Source organism: Drosophila rhopaloa, unplaced genomic scaffold (genome assembly GCF_018152115.1).
Source record: "Drosophila rhopaloa isolate 14029-0021.01 unplaced genomic scaffold, ASM1815211v1 contig_178, whole genome shotgun sequence".
In the NCBI taxonomy this organism is placed as follows: Eukaryota; Metazoa; Arthropoda; class Insecta; order Diptera; family Drosophilidae; genus Drosophila; species Drosophila rhopaloa.
The window spans coordinates 4,492,540-4,509,540 of NW_025335059.1; the positions used below are offsets into that span (position 1 = coordinate 4,492,540).

A 17,001-nucleotide genomic window follows, 5' to 3' on the forward strand; every position below is an offset into this window, starting at 1 on the left:
TAAAAAAAAAATGGTTTTGATACGAGGCAATAAGTAAGGCGCGCATTCATATTATAATAAACATTTAATTAAGATCGGCAAGTAAAAAAATTTGTTTTATTTAAACTAGTTGAAAAAAATAACTGTAGTTATATAACAAGCGCCAAAACATTTAAATTATAGCAAAATAGCCAAAACAAACTGAGAGGCATTGCCAGCTGAAAAATGCAGGACGGAGTGGCAACGCCAAAAAACAACAGCTGTGCGGAAGCAACAATAATAATAGAAAGAAGAAGCAAGAAAAAAACGCCTACAAATCAGATCATCAAGAAGTATTAATCATTATAATGCTGTCCCAATACATGGAAGAGTTTGAACAGGTGGGTCCTGGGGTTATTGAACTTATATTCAGGTGCTAAACCTATAACCCATTAACAACAGGAGCCATTTGAGGTGGGCGAGTTCATAGAACGTCTCACCTGGCGCACCAATAATGAGCTTCAAAACAGCGAGGACTTTCATCCTGTGGCCCTGCACGACACCTTCATCCAGACTATCAAGGACCTCAAGATCCTGCAGGAGAAGCAGCAGAGCAAATGCGAACGCCTTGAGGAGTCGCTGCGACAGGAGAAGGAGTCTCACGCCAAAAAGATCGCCAAACTGCAGGAACGCCACCAGACGGCTATCGATGTGTTTGGCCAGCTGGACGAGAAGATAAACTCGGTGGCCGGGAAGATCATGCATCTGGGAGAGCAACTGGAAAACGTAAACACTCCGCGTAGTCGGTCCGTGGAGGCCCAAAAGCTGCTCAACTTCATGGCTGAGTTTCTGGCCGCCGGGCCCGTGATTGTCAACGATATTTTCGCGGATGCCGCTCGATTAAGTGAGGCCGCCGATGTGATCCAGAAACTATATGCAATCTCGCAGGATCTACCGCCCGGGAACTTCGCCGAGTCCAAGCGGAAAATCGAAAAAAAATACGACGAAGTCGAACGGCGGCTGATAGAAGAGTTTGCCACCGCCCAGAAAAGCGAAGATATCGAGCGCATGAAGACATTAGCCCAAATCCTCTCCCAGTTCAAGGGCTACACTCAGTGTGTGGACGCGTATATCGAGCAGAGCCAAATGCAGCCGTACAGCGGCAAAGACATTTTCATAGGCATTGTGCCGTTGTGCAAGCACCACTACGAGATCATCCAAAAGGTGTTTGCCAATCCGCAACAGGTCATGTCCAAGTTCATACTCAACATCTACCAGCTGAAGCTGCATCAGTACGCAATGACCAAGCTGGAAGACAAAAAGGACGAGGAGAAATATTTGCGGACCTTATACGAATTATACTCACGGTCAGTTCATACCAATAATTATAATATAATATAATTTAATTTTTCATATAATTATGTTTATTTATTTCTCTCTTCAGCACACTGAAGCTGTCTACTGATCTGCAAGTCTACATGTCCACCATCGACGACGACTTGCTTCATAAGTTGACGCAGCAGATCTTCATGAAGCATCTGGCGGGATATGCCGAAATGGAGAGCAAGTGCCTTACAGCGAAATGTTCCACGGAACTGGAGAAGTTCTATGCCAGCAAGAAGCACCAAAAGACTGCGACCACCAAGGGCTTTCGACGCAATATGGAAGTGCTGATAGCCACGCGAGCCAACATAAACATTGCCGCCATCGAGGACTATGGCGGGGAGACCTTCTTATCCGAGGAACTGGCTATCAACATGTTGCAGGAGGCAAAGGCCTCGCTCAAGCGTTGCCGTCTTCTGTCAAACGAGGCAGAGCTACCAGGCAATGCCATCAAGCTCAACGATATCCTGCTGCGTTTCCTGATGCACGAGCACGTGGACTACGCACTTGAATTGGGTTTACAGGCAGTACCGCTGGCCGAGGGCCGAGTGTTTCCCCAGCTATACTTTTTCGATGTTGTGCAAAAGACGAACATCATCGTCCACCTGTTGGACAAACTGTGCCACACATCGGTAATACCCTGTGTGAGGTAACTTTAGATGTACATTGTTAAATTAAATTCATCATTTGTGGACACTCCATTTCAGTAATACTCCAAAATACTCGGACTACGTATTTAAGAAGCGTATTCTGATGGAGCAGATCGAGACAAAGCTAGATCAGGGTTTGGACCGCTCCATCAGCGCTGTCATTGGCTGGGTCAAGGTCTATTTGCAGTATGAACAAAAGAAAACCGATTATAAACCGGAGACTGATGTGGATACAATTTCCTCTGCGGTAAGATATTTTTGTTTAATGAAAGATGTTCATATCAAAGACAGTACATTTGTTTCTCGCTAGGCCTGCCTGCAAGTTGTGCAGAATCTACAACCTGTGATTGTGCAAATTAAAAAGTGTGTTGATGGAGAGAATCTGCAGAATGTTCTTACGGAATTCGGAACTCGTCTGCACAGGGTCATCTATGATCACTTACAGACTATGCAATTCAACACGGCTGGAGCTATGTGCGCCATTTGCGATGTCAACGAGTATCGCAAGTGCATTCGAGAGCTGGATAGTACCCTAGTGACGCAGCTCTTTGACATTCTCCATGCATTGTGCAATCTATTACTTGTTAAGCCGCAAAACCTCCAAGAGGTTTGCACGGGCGACACTTTGGTAAGTGTGCGGTGTCTTTGATTTTGACTGCCAGTCTTACGTTGCCATCTTTATCCACCCCCACCATACTTTAGAACTATCTGGACAAGTCCGTTGTGCGACAATTCATTCAGCTACGCACTGATTTCCGAATCATCAAGAACACCAATTATCTAAAGGGTATTATCGAGTAAGGAGTTGAGCAGCCCGAATGAGTCACATTCCGAAATTTTCCACATCGCAAGTTGCTGTCTGTGGATTAAATTGATATATTGAAGGGGACATTATCTAATAATTAATTATGGTTCGCTATGTTCTTTAACTTTCAATTAAAGTCAAGTGGCTGGTTACTTTTATCTACACATCAGAGGTACTTGATTTATTTACTATATTTATAGGCGCTACTCAAACGCGTGCCCGCCACCCAACCACCCACTCCCAGACCCATACAAGCCCCCACGACGTCACGGACGACCCCCTTACCAAATCTTCAAAGTGAATTGTTGGCGTTATCAGTCAGAGCAGGAGCAGAAAGTCAGTGTTATTTGCTCCAATCGGCTCCCAGTCAATAAATCAAAGTTTATTGCTTAGGCGACCGCGAAGTATTTATTTATTTACGTTTCTACAGAGAGGACAAGAACTCTCTCACTGCAGAGCCGCCAGGTTATATGGTCGGCTACTTTTGGTTGGGACCCACTATTCTTGGTGTCAGTCACCTATTAGCCACCAAGCAAATCGTATCGCCAAAAGAAACACTGCCCGCTCGTGATCCTCATTATCGATCGCCTTTTGTTATTGTTTTTGTCAATTTAAAGCTGTTTGCACACTTACGCGAATCGGGTTTGTCCGATATTCTAATCAAATCGCGAATCTAAATCTTAAAGAGTTGATTATCATCATGCGCGGTGCGTACATGGATTACTACCTTAAAATATTCTTGGTTATTTGCGCTGTCCATCAAATAACAAGTGGAGTGATCAAGTCCACCACAGACGCCGCCTACAAAAAATATCTTTCCCTAAGATCTCTGCCATTCGAAGATTGCGGTGAGTATATCTCAGAATCTGTGCTTTTCGGTGGTCGATATGGAAAACACTTCAAATTACAATGAAAATGTAATATTCGAAATGTAAAATATACATGCTTTAGAATATTATTTCCAAACAAAAATCTCGTAAGATCTCTTTATAATGCATACATCACATTTATGTTTTTTTATTCAAACTAAAAAAATACTTACTTAGTTTCTATATTTTCATGATCGTCTCCTCACCCGACCATCTTCGATAAAAGAGATCAACCCAATTTCCATGAATTAAAATTTTCTAGCGTCATCGACTAGTAAGTATATTGATTCGACTATCAGGACCATTGTAAATACCATAAGGCTAATCACACCTAATTTTAACTGCTGCTTCCGCAAACACATTAGAGTCTTTAAATAAAATACAACTGTCATTATAAAAGGTATTTCCCCGATTATGCCTCATAAATTGTTAATGCCTTAATGGAAAATATCGTTGATATGTCACCTATAATTATGATATATTACAATAATTTATCAATCGAAAAATAGTATCAGTAGGAAATACCAGTAATTAAATGACATCAACCAAATTTATGTGTATTCATTATAAATTATTTCAAATTATGGCATGCTTTATATAATTTATTCCATTGACTCAGACTCTTATCAAGTATATCACAAAACCTAATTTACGGCCAATAAAACAAGAGTATTAAACTATTTCGAAGCCATTTAAAAACATATTTTTAACCTTTTCCAATTAAGTGCTTTAGTTTATTTCAAACTTCTTCATTTCGGTTAGTTTCCCAGAGTACAAGCTATTTATTTGTATTCCGGTTTTTACGATTTTTGATTAAACGAAGTAAAGGAGTGGGCAAATCAATGATTTACGCTATAGATTAAAACAATTATATGAGACACTGATAGACAGGTAAACAACCCTCGAGAGGATAGTAATCAAATAAAGAACTTAATTACCAGAATAGTGAAATCTACTACGGCTAATTTTAAACACAGAAACTGTTTGAAGTCCTTGAGAATTGCACTTTGTCATAAATTATAAAATATGGGAGTACGAGTATATAGGAATGTGTCTGTGTCGCAGATAACTCGACTTAGTTGCTGGGAAAGCTTTTTATTAAAGATAGATTCCTTTATTGTTGTCAGGTAGTAGGGCCATGTTTAATGTCACGTAACCAATGATTTCAATCTAACTTGGAAACATCAAAAACACAACATTTCAGTTTACCCCATTAACTTACTTAACTACTTATACGAAAAAAAGTTTAAGCAAATCATAAATTATCAAACCATTTTGTTAATTAAAAAAATATACAACATATATTTATTCTATCCACTACATACATTATCTTTAACCCTAGACTAACATTTATATATTTTCTACGATTATTACAGGCTCATTGTACCAGGTCAGCTACCTGGACATCGAGAGCTGTACGACACTACCTTGCTCCATGGCCCGAAACGCGACCATTAAGGTTACCGTTCGCTTCGATGATAATGGTAAATACACAAGTATTATCAAAGCACTGATAACACAAGATCCGTGCTTTCGCATTTCCCCAGAGAAAGGGACCCATTCATCGCTTTCTGGGCAAAAGTCACTCAAAATCAAAAATAGAACTAGTGCGGGCGAACAATTTCTATCAGGTGGATGGCGGATGTTTGACAGGGTAGGAGTATAGAGCCCGCAGAGTATTCGGTTTCTGCGTGATCAAATGATGGTGGCAATAATGATTAAACTCTGCCGTAAATATAATTGATCAAAGATTGTAAGTCTACGAAATTTCACGAAATTTGCTGCTGCTACTACTGTTTACTCCGATGCAGTCATTGAGATATTGACATCGATTGCAGCCCGGGGCCCAGCCCCATAAATAAAATAATGAATGTTTAATGATATTTTGATGAGTCAGCATAAAAGGAGTCGAAATCGAAACAATTGATCTCAGCTCGAATTGAACATTTATGGCACCCTATAGGGGGCTGTAGCAAAGACTGGCCAAAAATTAAGATTAAAGAGAGCATGCAAAACAGATTCATTTAATTGAAGTGGAGTTCAGATTTTGATAAACAAATTTACACTTGGGATCATTAAAATAGTACACATAAATCAACTATAATTTTGTTTAATATGCGTTATCTTTAATAATTTATTGTTAAACCTGTACTTTTATTTATTTTTGTTTTGTCAATTTTTAAAAAATCGTTTCATTATAATCAATTTTGGATCTCTCCCCCTTTTTAAAACTGACTAATAATTTGCATTTATAGGCAACGGGGTGTCCTTTTTAAAGCACGAAGTCCGATGGGTGTTCAACTACATCAAGACTCAGGCGGCCATAACTCCCGATCCGTGCGACGGGGATCATGGTTGTATAATGAGTGCGACTGATGGAAAAGCCTACTGGGCCAACGTATTTGTGAATAACACTCTTCCGGTGGTAAGTTAGATTCATGATTATATTTTGTTCATAAACAATATATGTATGTTTATTTTCCATTAAGCAAATTTAAGAAAACATACCTTTTTCTCTCTGTGTTGCAGATGAAAGGGAGCATGCTGTGGGAATCCAAGGATGCGAACGATCAGAACCTAATATGTTTCCAGGTTCCCGTTGTAATCACAGTGTAAATGTGTAATCACGAAAATAAAGTAATTGGTGCATGCAAATCAACAGACCAGTGTGTGGGTGTGCGTGCGTGTGTGCATCCTTTAATGAAATTTTGAATGAAAACAAGGGAGGCGCGGCATCTTACGAGTAGTAGTAGAAAGGGAGAAAGAGTGAAATGCAGAGGTGGGATCTCTGTTTTGGCACACACACTGACTGAGGAGAGATGCTGAGAGGTGCGAGAACAAGTGGAGCACTGCACAGTGGTAGTAACCCAACAAAACACACATTAAAATTAGTTTCTTGAACATTAAACAACGTCCTCTTTATTTATACTTGTAAAATAAAAATTATCAAAATATTTTGAAAAATACAACAGAATTAGTTTTATTATAAAATAAAGAATGCCAGAAGGTATCGCATTTTCTGGTTAATAAAAAAATAATAACAAAAGGATTTCAGATATATACAAACTATGTTTTGTTTTGGAATTTAATGAAATGTGCCAAAATATATTTAAAAGACAAATAAATAAGCCCACTTGACGTTGCACCTTGCCCACTGTGCGCGAGAGAGCGTCCGGAGAACGGTAGAATTGGAGCCCGAGCCCTGCAGGCCGTGGCCGTTCAGTGTGTCATTCTCTCTTGGCGGCTGCAGCGCAACGGTCGCACGAAAAGAGCTCCCCCTTGAGATTCACATTCAGATTCGGTTTCGGTTTGGTTTGGTTTTCGGATCGAGCTCCAAGTTCCCAGTTCCCAGGAGCGGAAATCGGAACAGTGCGGCGAATTAAATAATAAAGTGGCAGCAGGCGATCAAAGAAGGCGCTCCGGCTGCGTAGGTGTACTTGCTCGCAGATCGCTAAACGCAAAACGTAGAAAGCGAAGTGGAGCCAGTGCATCCGAAAGTGTTTCCCCGAAAGTGTTTCCATTATTGTGAGTACCTAAAAATGTTTTGCACTGCTCGCCATTTGTGCAATTCCGTCGGCGTGAATAAGATTGCCTTCGCGCTAATTGCGGATGAGTAAGGATGGTGGTGGCGGTTTCGGGGGGCCAAAGGGGTTGGATCCCATCGAATGGTGCACGGGTGACATGTGGTCACACGGTAAAGCTCTTTTAGACGAACTTCAGGTGCCGGCGTTTTTACCCGCAATTTAAGCACTGACAAAAAAAAGAAAAAAACGATATAGATTATCCTTGAAATTCGTTTCAAAACTAAAGATGTTTTTTAAAAAACTTCGCTGTATCTCCCCAAATAAAGTATATTTTCCTATTAAAACAACTGTCACAATTGTTTTTGCAATCGATCTAACTTATAGACTTCTGGTATTTATTCTTTTCATCCTGATTACAGTACCCTACAAATTAAATTGACTCTTGTTTTCTAATAAATTTATAAATCATTTTTAATAATGTTAGAAAATCAATCTGCAATCCAACTGGGGGTTTTAATAAATAAATGAATACATCTCACAATGTACCATAATCGGAAGTACAAGTATGACATATCGAATCGCTGAACCTTGAGCACGGCTTCGGGTTCAGAACCTGACGTAGAACCCGACACCGCCATGAACAAACATCCTACTCCGTTTCGCTCCGGTTGAGCTTGAGCTTGCGCACATGCCCAGCTAGGTACTTGAACCCCTTAAATGGGCTTCCAATGGGGCTGCTTGGATTTCCTCGCGGGCTTAAATGGCACAATGTGATCCGGGAATACCGCACTTGACAACAAAGGGCATGATACCAAGTTTCCAGCATTAAATAGCTAGGTCATCTCAAATAATCAATATGGAAGTATGTCGTTAAATAGAAAATGTTATCTCGAATTGTATTTCTCCAGTTTCTAAGAATTTTCAAAGTATTTTAAACTTAAAAGTTATATTATTAAATTGTTTAGCCAAAAACAAGTTTTTCAATTTATCGGTGATGAATTATTTAGGGTATAAATTTGCATGCATTCAGAACGTTGTCTTCTGACTCATAATGATATGGGATCACACTTTATTTTCATGATATTTGAGAAGTTTTTCTTCACGATTTCATAAAATCCATAATAATAGTAAACAATCAGTTGATATTTACATTAGGGATAACTGTGATTCAGCCATGATTGTTGAAAATATGGAGCTCCTCTGACCAGTCACACCATCGAAATTCTTAATTTGATCTTGCCGTTCTGGCCTGGGCCCCAAAATTGATGATTGCTCCCCTCCCCTTTTCTGTGGTGTTTTATTACTTGCCCTCTTTGAGTGCTAACCTTTATTTTTTGTACCACCGATGCACTTCGGCTGAAACAGAGGCAACAATGCGATGACGTTGCTGCTGTTGGTCAAAGTGTTAAACGATTTGCATCATATTACACCCAGTTGCTGCTGCTGCCCTGCCTGGAGGTTGCTGGCCATTGTCGATTGCTATTGTACTAAGCCCCGAACGGAGGAGCACGATTGGGGATGGGGTGGGGTGTATATGGAGACGGAGCTGCAACTGGGGGCAAAACAAAAGCAACACTCCAGCAACAGCAGCAACCACCAACGATTTATCACAGCAACGACGTCAACGAAATCGATCCGGATCTTAGTGCCCCCCATCATCCCCACCCCCATTTCCATCTGCTGCCCTCCTTAACAACTCCCCTGTATGTACACTGACAGGAAATATGAGTCTTCTCCAAATTTGCTCAGGACCAAAACAGTTTTTTTTCACCATTTTTAAAGCTTCAAAAAGAGGTTTACGTTAATATCCATTTACAATTTTTTCTTCTCATTATAATCGCAATAGTTTTGTAAATGACAACTTTACTAAGTCTTCTGTTATCATTACAAATTATTGAAGTAAATTTTAGATTGTTGAATTATTTAACGGCTAAGCAAAAATTTGATGGTAACGTCAAACGATCTTAAAAGGGAAGCAAATAAATATATAACTTTTATTTATGCCATTCAAAAAGTAACGTATATGACAAAAACAACCTTTTTTTAAAAAAATCCTTTTGAAGCGAATATTTTCAGCATTTTCTTCAAGTGCACCGTATGTGTGCTGTGCTATGCTCGCCAAGTGCCTTTTCGCCTTGGTGTGCGTGAAGCATAAAAAGTAATTTTGAATTTTTGAATCGTTAAAAGCAATTAATCGCCTCTACGCAACGGCAGCCAGCCTGGCTGCGACGTCCGCGCTCCTCGACTCGACTGTCTCATCAGCGTCAGCCGCAGAACCCATTCATCTGGAAGAGTCGTGGCCGCGATCCCCATCCTCGTCCTCATTCCCGTTCCCCGATCCCCAAGTCCCACACCCAATCCCCCACCCCAACACAATCCCCGCATTGACGACGCTTTACTGCCCAATTTTGTTGCAAATTTTTCGTTCCGCGGAACTTGGTGCATTTCATCTCGTCTGCTCTTGGTGATCGTCGTCGTCGCCGTCGCCGCTTCATCTTCTTGCGTCGATCGTCGCGCACATTCATTTGTCGCTTAATGTCCCTCAGTTAGGCCGTCCCGGTCCTGCTCCCCCCGCAGCCATCCCAAACTCCTTGCCACCAAATCCATCGCATCTCAGTCCGAATCGCAGTCCCCACAGTTGCGGTCAGCACAAAAGTATCTACCAATTATTTAATACTCATTTATCTTTGGGGAGATTTACAAATAGCTTAAGTCATATTATACTTTGCTTTACTCTTCGGGTCAGAAACGTCTATCTGTCAATATACATATTTGATTTAAAATTAATTAAGAACTATTGATGGTTAGGCCTAAGAAAGCACAAATAAGCATATTAGGTGGAAAATTATGCGAAATTATGTGAAATGTGATGAGTTTAAACAATTAGCAGTCAGGAAAGCCCCCTTTCATTTCCAGTATTACACAAATAACCATTTTAGCAGGAAAAGTTTTGACCACTTTGAAAAGGGGAAACTTGAAGAGCTTTCACAATTAGCAGTCAAAAAAGGCCCTTTGAATACGATTACCCTTGATCAGTTCTAAGGCGCTGACTTCAACTGTGCCGCGCTATGGCATCTCCTAGCAGCCCCACCGCTAACCACCAACCACCGCATCGCTGCACCACTTCTCCACTCGAATGCTCCCAGAGTGTCTGTATCGCCTTGGTATGTGCGGCATCTGCTGGCTAGGCTTCTGATCTGATGAAGCTGCTGCTGGTGGTGCTTCTGCTGCCCCTGCGACTGCGGATGGTGCCCATGGCTATGGATGTGCCTTTGGATGTGACTATGGATGTGGATGTGGTGACATCCACTTGCAGCTCTCGCACATTCGTCGTAGTCGTATTTTTCTCGATTTTGTTTTCGCTGCCTGCACATTCACACGCAGTCGAACGCAACAAAAACCGAAAACAACAACATAAACCGACGACCATCGACCATACCATAAAACATTAGTTTCCCATTTGCGTGCTAAATACCCTACATGGAATCGACGCGAGCACATTGATGGCTATGGCAAACAGGTGAAGAATTTTTAGGAGTCTGTGCCAGACTTCCCAGAATCGAAGATGCAAAATTAAGATGAAAAGAGCTGTCAGTATCTGTAAAGGTGCGAATATTACTACACTTATGTAAAAAAAACTAAACTGGTAAGCTTTCAAGTACTTGTATCGTGCCTAAGACAAAGGTTGATTTTTTTCACTTTAAAGATCTTATTAATTATAGATCTTTCAGCCATCAGGAGGAAATGTCTTTTTTAAGTATACTAAAAACGATTTTAAGGTTTGGTTAAGTTGGGATCTTATAGTTTTAAAGTAAGGGTAAACAGTATAACCATATATACTTTCACCCAGTAAGATGTACCCGCCCAAATTGTGGAGTGCAGGGCAACTAGGAGTCATCTTAGAGCTCAGATCGCTGGCATCGTCTGGCCGTCCGTCCGATGCTCTCGTGGCACGCACACGCACTATGATGCGCGCTTTGAAGTCCTGTCAAGCACTTGAGATACATTTATGTATTTTTTGCATTTTCATTGCCTTGACTTCGGGGCCGGGCGGCATATATGCGAGGAATGATTAGTTAGTTGGTCATGCAAAATGGGTGAAACCGGTTCTCGAGATCGAAGAGCAGCAGAGCGGGTGATCCTTCATCATAATCAGCGTGCTGCTGCTGATGATCGGCACAAATTACGAACGCACGGAATGTCCAGAAACAGAGAGCTGATCACCTGACGCATGATCATTTGCAGATTGCAATCACCGAGGATCGGATCGGTTCGAATGGGCAGCATGCAAGTGGCGCTGCTGGCGCTGATCGTTCTCGGCCAGCTATCCTTCGGCGTCGTGGCCAATGGTTCCTCCATCTCCTCCTCCACATCCTTCTCCAATCAACTGCAGCGTCAGAAGTTGGCGCACTGGTTCCGGGACAGTAACGACGTCAAGGATAAGATTTTGGAGCTGCAGTGCTTGGCTAAGTGTGGCAGCAATCCCTCGACGAAAGCTCAGCGGGAGCAGTGCCTGGACAAGTGCATCCATGAGCTGTTGTTGGGACCCAGAGCCGGCAGTTGTCCCAAAATTGGAAGACAGTTGCGCGCTCGGCTTTCCTGCCTGGACAACTGCCAATACGATCACGAGTGCCCCGAGGTGCAGAAGTGTTGTCCCTCCAGCTGCGGACCCATGTGCGTGGAACCTCTGGGCGTGAGGAACAACACGCAGCTGCCTCCTATACCAAAGATCCTGTACTATAGGAGGTCACGGGGTCATGGGGTCGATCTGAAGATCGAATCCTCGCTTCTGGTCTACTACTTCCACGTGGAGGTCCGCTCGCACATTGGACGACACTTTGCACCCAGGAAGTTTGGGCCCTGGCAGTGGCAGAAGGTGGAGAAGACCATGGAGGAGAACATCGGACACAGCAAGCAGTAGGTTGAACTCGGCCTTAATCTCGAATATTTACTTCAGCAGTGTTTTTCTTTTCCGCAGCACTTATATCTTCTTTCATATGCGACCAGGGCGATGGTACCAGGTGAGGGTGGCTGCCGTAAACGCTTACGGGTTCCGGGGATATTCAGAGCCCAGCGATCCATTTCCCTCAACGGGCAGTAAGTAACTTAACACTAAAAACATACGATTAAAATGTAAGACAAGTACGTTCGAAAAATCTTGGAACTTCATTATCTATTTCTATGAAACTCTATCTCTAAAACTTATTTAAAAGACGTTCAGTATTTTAAAAAGATTAGGGGAATGCTATACTAATAAGTAAAAAAAACCATAATTTCAATTTAATCTGAGACCATCTAACATCCGTAAAAAAACAATAAAGTATATTGGTGTTTTTAATATTAAAGGTTTTTAGTTATTGAGTTTAAATTAAGGATTCGAAAGCTTTCATTTAAACTCAGAAATATTATTATTAGCTAGTCTTACCAACCAAATTTTGTGCTACATTATACCCCTTAGATCCCAAGCCACCGAAGGCTCCCAACGATTCAAAGATCATCGCTAAGCAGTTCGATGGACACTACATGAACGTGAAACTGGTGTGGTGTCCCTCCAAATCCAATTTACCCGTCGAGAAATACAAGATCAGTTGGTCCTTGTACGTAAACAGTGCGGAGGCCTCGATGATCACCCTGGACACCTATGTAAAGGATGTAAGTGGCTCCCGCTTTGTGGACCGAGACACCAAATCAATTGGCTTCCGATGCTTTCAGACCCACCAGCTCGAGATCAAGAAATTGCTGCCAAATTCCTCGTACTACATACAGGTGCAGGCCATATCCTACATAGGATCGCGTCGCCTCAAATCTGAAAAATTGTCGATGCTGTTCAACACGACACTGCAGCCCCTGGAGCCAATCACCCCACTCCAGTGCTCGGGGAACGGCAATAGGCGCAGGCACCATCACGTCAGCAGCTCCAGCAGCTCTGAATGGGCCGCGACCCCGTCGCCAGAGGGCCCCAATGAAGTTTCGCTCACTATTTCGAACCGGACAACGGCCGCCACGTATGAAGTGGGTTTCCGGCTGAACCGGAAGTTTGGCATGATTGTGCAGATTCTGGGCTTTCAGCCACACAAGGAGAAGTAATTATTTGTAAACAAGTTGCCAAAATGCAGAAATTTCACGCTTTTACCCCAATTCAATTGCAGAGTCTATGAACTGTGTCCCCAGGAGACGAACTGCGAGCAGCGAGAGTTCCGCGCTATTCGCGCCAAAGTAAGTAATACCCTTGATGATGTTTTGATGGGAGCCACGAGCCACATGTCGGAATACTTCGTGCCGATTGGCCGGACCACCGGGCAAGGGAAAATCAATGGAACATCGTTGACCATGGGGTATTGTTTAACAAGGCGCACTCGTGTTTCCTTCTTTTGACACGGAAGACACGTTTTAACAAAAGTCAGTACGTGGCAACATGACAATCAACATTTTCGAAATTATAATGCATGGAAATGGGTCATGGCATAGGTGTACGCCAAAAATACAAAGATCAAACAAATAATCAAGATCATTACCACCCCTTTAATTGCAGAGGGATCCGTTGGAGTTTAGCAAACTGAAGTACAACACCACCTACGTGCTGAAGGTTCCCCAATCCAGCCCCAATTCGGTGCTGGACGACTCTAGGAACGTCTTCACCTTCACCACGCCCAAGTGCGAAAACTTTCGCAAGAGATTTCCCAAGCTGCAGATCAAGTGCAGTGATTAGCCTTCGGCGGATGGGCTCAACCCGCTGCTGACCATGAGATTACATTAGATTGTACATAATTGTATGTAATACTTAACTTTTACTTATTGTTAGACTAAGTACACACAACAACAAACTGAACCAAATCGCTTTCTACTTGAAGAGGTCCTTGAACTGCTGCAGATCCTGCTGCTGAGTGGTTTTCGCGCTGGCCGTACCCAACATTTTGCAGTCTTCAAGGTGGAAACCGTGCTCCAGGAGCGCTGCTATCAGTCGTGAGGTATAGAGCACTGGTCCACCCACCAAATGTAGGAAATCGTAGTGTTTCTCTCGTCGTGTGCTGAAGAGTATTCGCTTGGAGACAAAGTCTCCGTAGTTGCTGATCCGCCCCACGCAAACGTAGCGTTGCAATGATGGGGCATATACCTCGATCACGGCTCGGAGACTCTCCGCCGGAGTAAGCTGTTTTGCTGGTGCATAAACTATCCGAAATGGTATGTCCAAAGTTTTGTAAAAGTCGATGGCCAGATTTAGGATATGCTCCTGTTCGCATTCCGCTTCGTCGGCCCTTTGAGTGGCCACAAAACTTTGAACTGCATTTGTTTGGGTCGCCGTATAAAGACTGGGAATGGGCCCATTCAGATCCGTTTCCGCACGATTGTAACTCCGACCACAGCAGATATATCGCAGGGGCAAAACGGAAGGATACACACACAGCTTGGTCATGGCGCCCAAGTAGCTCTCGAAGGCGGCTCCTCCAGTTAGGTAGGCTGTATTAATCTTATTTTGCAGATGTTCCTCCTGCACCAGATGATAGTCGGTCAAAGGCGTAGCGTTTGCCTCCAGGAGAACGCAGCGCACGAAGTCAGGGTTGGCGGTTTGGATGAAGTCACCCTGTTTGACGAAATAGCGGGCTAGGGATTGCATGGCATTGACATCGAAGTGAGCTGCCTGGTCCATCATGTAATATCGGTTGTTGTCCACAAAGTGTATAAGATCATGCCGGGACAAGTGGGAGAATGACTCCCTTTCCGATTTGGGCAGGCCGTGGCGGTAGAGGAGCTTTTCCTGTCCGCCAGTGGGACACTGCAAATGCAAGTTGTTAGGTAAGTGCAAGTAGTCGTGTATAAAGTCATCTTCGATGGGATAAAGTTTTTGTTTTAGGGTCTTTAAATCGTTGCGCAACGATTTACCACGCTCTTTGAGATCGTCGAGTTGCTCCGCACTGCCTCCAGCTTTCGTGAGCTCTTTTAGCCGCTTGGTCACCACCTCTCGCTCCTCCGCCACCTTGGCCAGTTGAGCGTGGTGCATCTCATATTTTTGATACTTGCTGAGCACACTTTCCAATCCGATGTCCAATCCTCGACTAGCGATACTCTGCTCCAAAGATTGGCGGTCGCTGAAGGTTCCCTTGAAGTCAAGATACGGTTGCAGAGTAACATAGTTCTCGTTGGCTTTGTCGCCGGTTATGTACAGGGCGGAGATGTTCCTGCTGCAAGTCTTCCAGGCCGAGAGACCTTTTTTAAATACATTTCGCAGGCTAAACATTATTGTTTTTATCAAATGCAGCAACAAAATAAACCGGCAAAATCAGCTGCTGCCAGCGCTGCCAGATATATTCGATTTAATAGGGGTCTTCAAACCGGAAGACTGTCATTTTTGCACAAAAGCTTATCTGGTATTTCCCCATATTTAAATGCTCGTTAACAATATTTATTTGGATACTTTTTTATTCGGATATTTGTTAAAAAATATATATGATAAAAGTAATCAGTGTTTGATTTTAATTTAAAAAAATACATAACTTAAAAATCGTTCTTATTGCATGTGGTGAATATACGCCCTTTTAAGATCCTCAGCATAAAATGGATGCGGTTTGAAATTGGCAATTTCATTGAAAATAAGTTCCTTATAGCAATTCACAGGTAGTACCATGTTTTCAAAGTTTTGATCATACTTTGGTGCGATGTCCTCGTCATGATGATGGGGATCAATAAAATCGCTAAGGAACGGATGGTGCATGGCCTCCGCGGCTGTAATTCGTCTTTCGGGTATCATTTCGAGCATTTTCTCCAACAAATCCAGAGCCAAGGGATTGGCATACGAAAACATCTGCTGGAAATCACGTCTTTCCCGATATGGGTTCCTCTCCAAGTATTTCCGAGGTTGCCTTTCAGTTATTCGGCTCATAAACTCAGTTGACGGTGTTCCCATTATGTCAAGCAGGCGGTCTAGTTGTTTCATATAGCATTTACCAGGAAAAAGGGGACTACCCGATAAGAGTTCGGCCAAGATACAACCCACAGACCACATGTCGACGGCCTTAGTGTAGTTTTTGCAGAGGAAGAGCTGCTCGGGGGCTAGATACCACAGGGTACCCGCTAACTCCGTCATGTTATTGGCGGAAAGGCGGGATAAACCGAAATCAAGTATGCGGACCTCCAGATTTTCATTTACTGCTATATTACCAGGCTTCAAATCACGATGGATTACGCCGGCGCTGTGAATGTACTTCAGACCTCGCAGTATTTGGTAGAGGATATACCCAATATGGTACTCGGAGATCCTGTTTGCACGCGAGAAACTTATTAGGTCCTCGTCCATCAGGTGGGTCACCAGATAAACCTGTTGAAAATCGTTACACACCAAAGGTGGGTGGAAAACGTCCAGCAGACAAAGGACGTTCCTGTGATTCATGTGCTTCAGCAGACGGATTTCGCGATAAGCTCCCTTGGCGTCTTCTTCTTTCTCGAAAGGATGCGACAGCTTTTTCATAGCCACGTAATTTTGGCTACCACTTAGCCTCACCTTGGCCACCTGACCGAAAGAACCGCGGCCAAGATGGCTGACCATTTCGTAAATGCTTGGAATCTCCCAACTGCTTTCGTTTACTATCACTCTTGTGAATCCCGCCATTTTCGTTGACTAAAAATGCAAAAGATCTTTTAAGTTCGACGATACAAAGCATACTAAATTCGCAATATCCCACTTATACCTTAAATGTTTATCTTATCAAAGTGTTTTTAAAATCTAATCAGTAATACATGATTCAGTTCTCTTTATGAGCGAACACAAATATAATTGACTCACTTAGAAAGTTTAATCGGAAATAAACAATACATCT

At 42.7% G+C, this 17,001-nt stretch overlaps 5 protein-coding genes across 7 annotated transcripts; 3 read left to right on the plus strand and 2 right to left on the minus strand.

Moving 5' to 3' along the window:
* Positions 1-251: 251 nt before the first annotated feature.
* Positions 252-2,965, plus strand: LOC108046362 (exocyst complex component 5). The gene is made up of 6 exons (XM_017126011.2): positions 252-359; positions 421-1,325; positions 1,403-1,990; positions 2,049-2,238; positions 2,302-2,619; positions 2,694-2,965. Exons 1-6 carry the CDS (start codon positions 327-329, stop codon positions 2,790-2,792), a joined length of 2,133 nt encoding a protein of 710 aa, XP_016981500.1. The 5' UTR covers positions 252-326; the 3' UTR covers positions 2,793-2,965.
* Positions 2,966-3,070: 105 nt separating this feature from the next.
* On the plus strand, positions 3,071-6,366 carry LOC108046363 (NPC intracellular cholesterol transporter 2). Of its 3 annotated transcripts, none has more exons than XM_017126012.2 (5): positions 3,497-3,644; positions 3,928-3,939; positions 5,042-5,149; positions 5,921-6,090; positions 6,195-6,366. In XM_017126012.2, the coding sequence occupies exons 1-5, from the start codon at positions 3,497-3,499 to the stop codon at positions 6,279-6,281; spliced, it is 525 nt and encodes a 174-aa protein (XP_016981501.1). In that variant the 3' UTR covers positions 6,282-6,366. The 3 variants fall into 3 exon arrangements, with proteins under 3 accessions (XP_016981502.1, XP_016981501.1, XP_016981503.1); XM_017126014.2 differs by having other exon boundaries at positions 3,594-3,644; positions 3,892-3,939; XM_017126013.2 differs by lacking the exon at positions 3,928-3,939 and having other exon boundaries at positions 3,071-3,644.
* A 554-nt stretch (positions 6,367-6,920) lies between these two features.
* LOC108046369 (anosmin-1) lies at positions 6,921-13,904 on the plus strand. Its single transcript, XM_017126020.2, has 7 exons — positions 6,921-7,190; positions 11,435-12,106; positions 12,168-12,286; positions 12,648-12,841; positions 12,902-13,272; positions 13,339-13,405; positions 13,722-13,904. Exons 2-7 carry the CDS (start codon positions 11,466-11,468, stop codon positions 13,896-13,898), a joined length of 1,569 nt encoding a protein of 522 aa, XP_016981509.1. The 5' UTR covers positions 6,921-7,190; positions 11,435-11,465; the 3' UTR covers positions 13,899-13,904.
* Positions 13,905-13,962: 58 nt separating this feature from the next.
* On the minus strand, positions 13,963-15,475 carry LOC108046370 (serine--tRNA synthetase-like protein Slimp). The gene has a single exon (XM_017126021.2). The coding sequence runs from the start codon at positions 15,423-15,425 to the stop codon at positions 14,031-14,033; it is 1,395 nt and encodes a 464-aa protein (XP_016981510.1). The 5' UTR covers positions 15,426-15,475; the 3' UTR covers positions 13,963-14,030.
* A 155-nt stretch (positions 15,476-15,630) lies between these two features.
* Positions 15,631-16,937, minus strand: LOC108046334 (putative mitogen-activated protein kinase 14C). The gene has a single exon (XM_017125964.2). The coding sequence runs from the start codon at positions 16,791-16,793 to the stop codon at positions 15,696-15,698; it is 1,098 nt and encodes a 365-aa protein (XP_016981453.1). The 5' UTR covers positions 16,794-16,937; the 3' UTR covers positions 15,631-15,695.
* Positions 16,938-17,001: the final 64 nt, after the last annotated feature.

Excerpts from the sequence above, each read along its gene's own strand:
- LOC108046362 (XM_017126011.2), top strand. The coding sequence starts at position 327 with ATGCTGTCCCAATACATGGAAGAGTTTGAACAG. Across the intron at positions 360-420 it reads ACATGGAAGAGTTTGAACAG|GAGCCATTTGAGGTGGGCGA; the intron begins GTGGGTCCTGGG and ends CATTAACAACAG. Across the intron at positions 1,326-1,402 it reads TTATACGAATTATACTCACG|CACACTGAAGCTGTCTACTG; the intron begins GTCAGTTCATAC and ends TTCTCTCTTCAG.
- LOC108046370 (XM_017126021.2), bottom strand. The coding sequence starts at position 15,425 with ATGTTTAGCCTGCGAAATGTATTTAAAAAAGGTCTCTCGGCCTGGAAG.
- LOC108046334 (XM_017125964.2), bottom strand. The coding sequence starts at position 16,793 with ATGGCGGGATTCACAAGAGTGATAGTAAACGAAAGCAGTTGGGAGATT.
- LOC108046363 (XM_017126012.2), top strand. The coding sequence starts at position 3,497 with ATGCGCGGTGCGTACATGGATTACTACCTTAAAATATTCTTGGTTATT. Across the intron at positions 5,150-5,920 it reads CGTTCGCTTCGATGATAATG|GCAACGGGGTGTCCTTTTTA; the intron begins GTAAATACACAA and ends TTGCATTTATAG. Across the intron at positions 6,091-6,194 it reads TGAATAACACTCTTCCGGTG|ATGAAAGGGAGCATGCTGTG; the intron begins GTAAGTTAGATT and ends TCTGTGTTGCAG.
- LOC108046369 (XM_017126020.2), top strand. The coding sequence starts at position 11,466 with ATGGGCAGCATGCAAGTGGCGCTGCTGGCGCTGATCGTTCTCGGCCAG. Across the intron at positions 12,107-12,167 it reads AACATCGGACACAGCAAGCA|CACTTATATCTTCTTTCATA; the intron begins GTAGGTTGAACT and ends TCTTTTCCGCAG. Across the intron at positions 13,273-13,338 it reads TTTCAGCCACACAAGGAGAA|AGTCTATGAACTGTGTCCCC; the intron begins GTAATTATTTGT and ends ATTCAATTGCAG.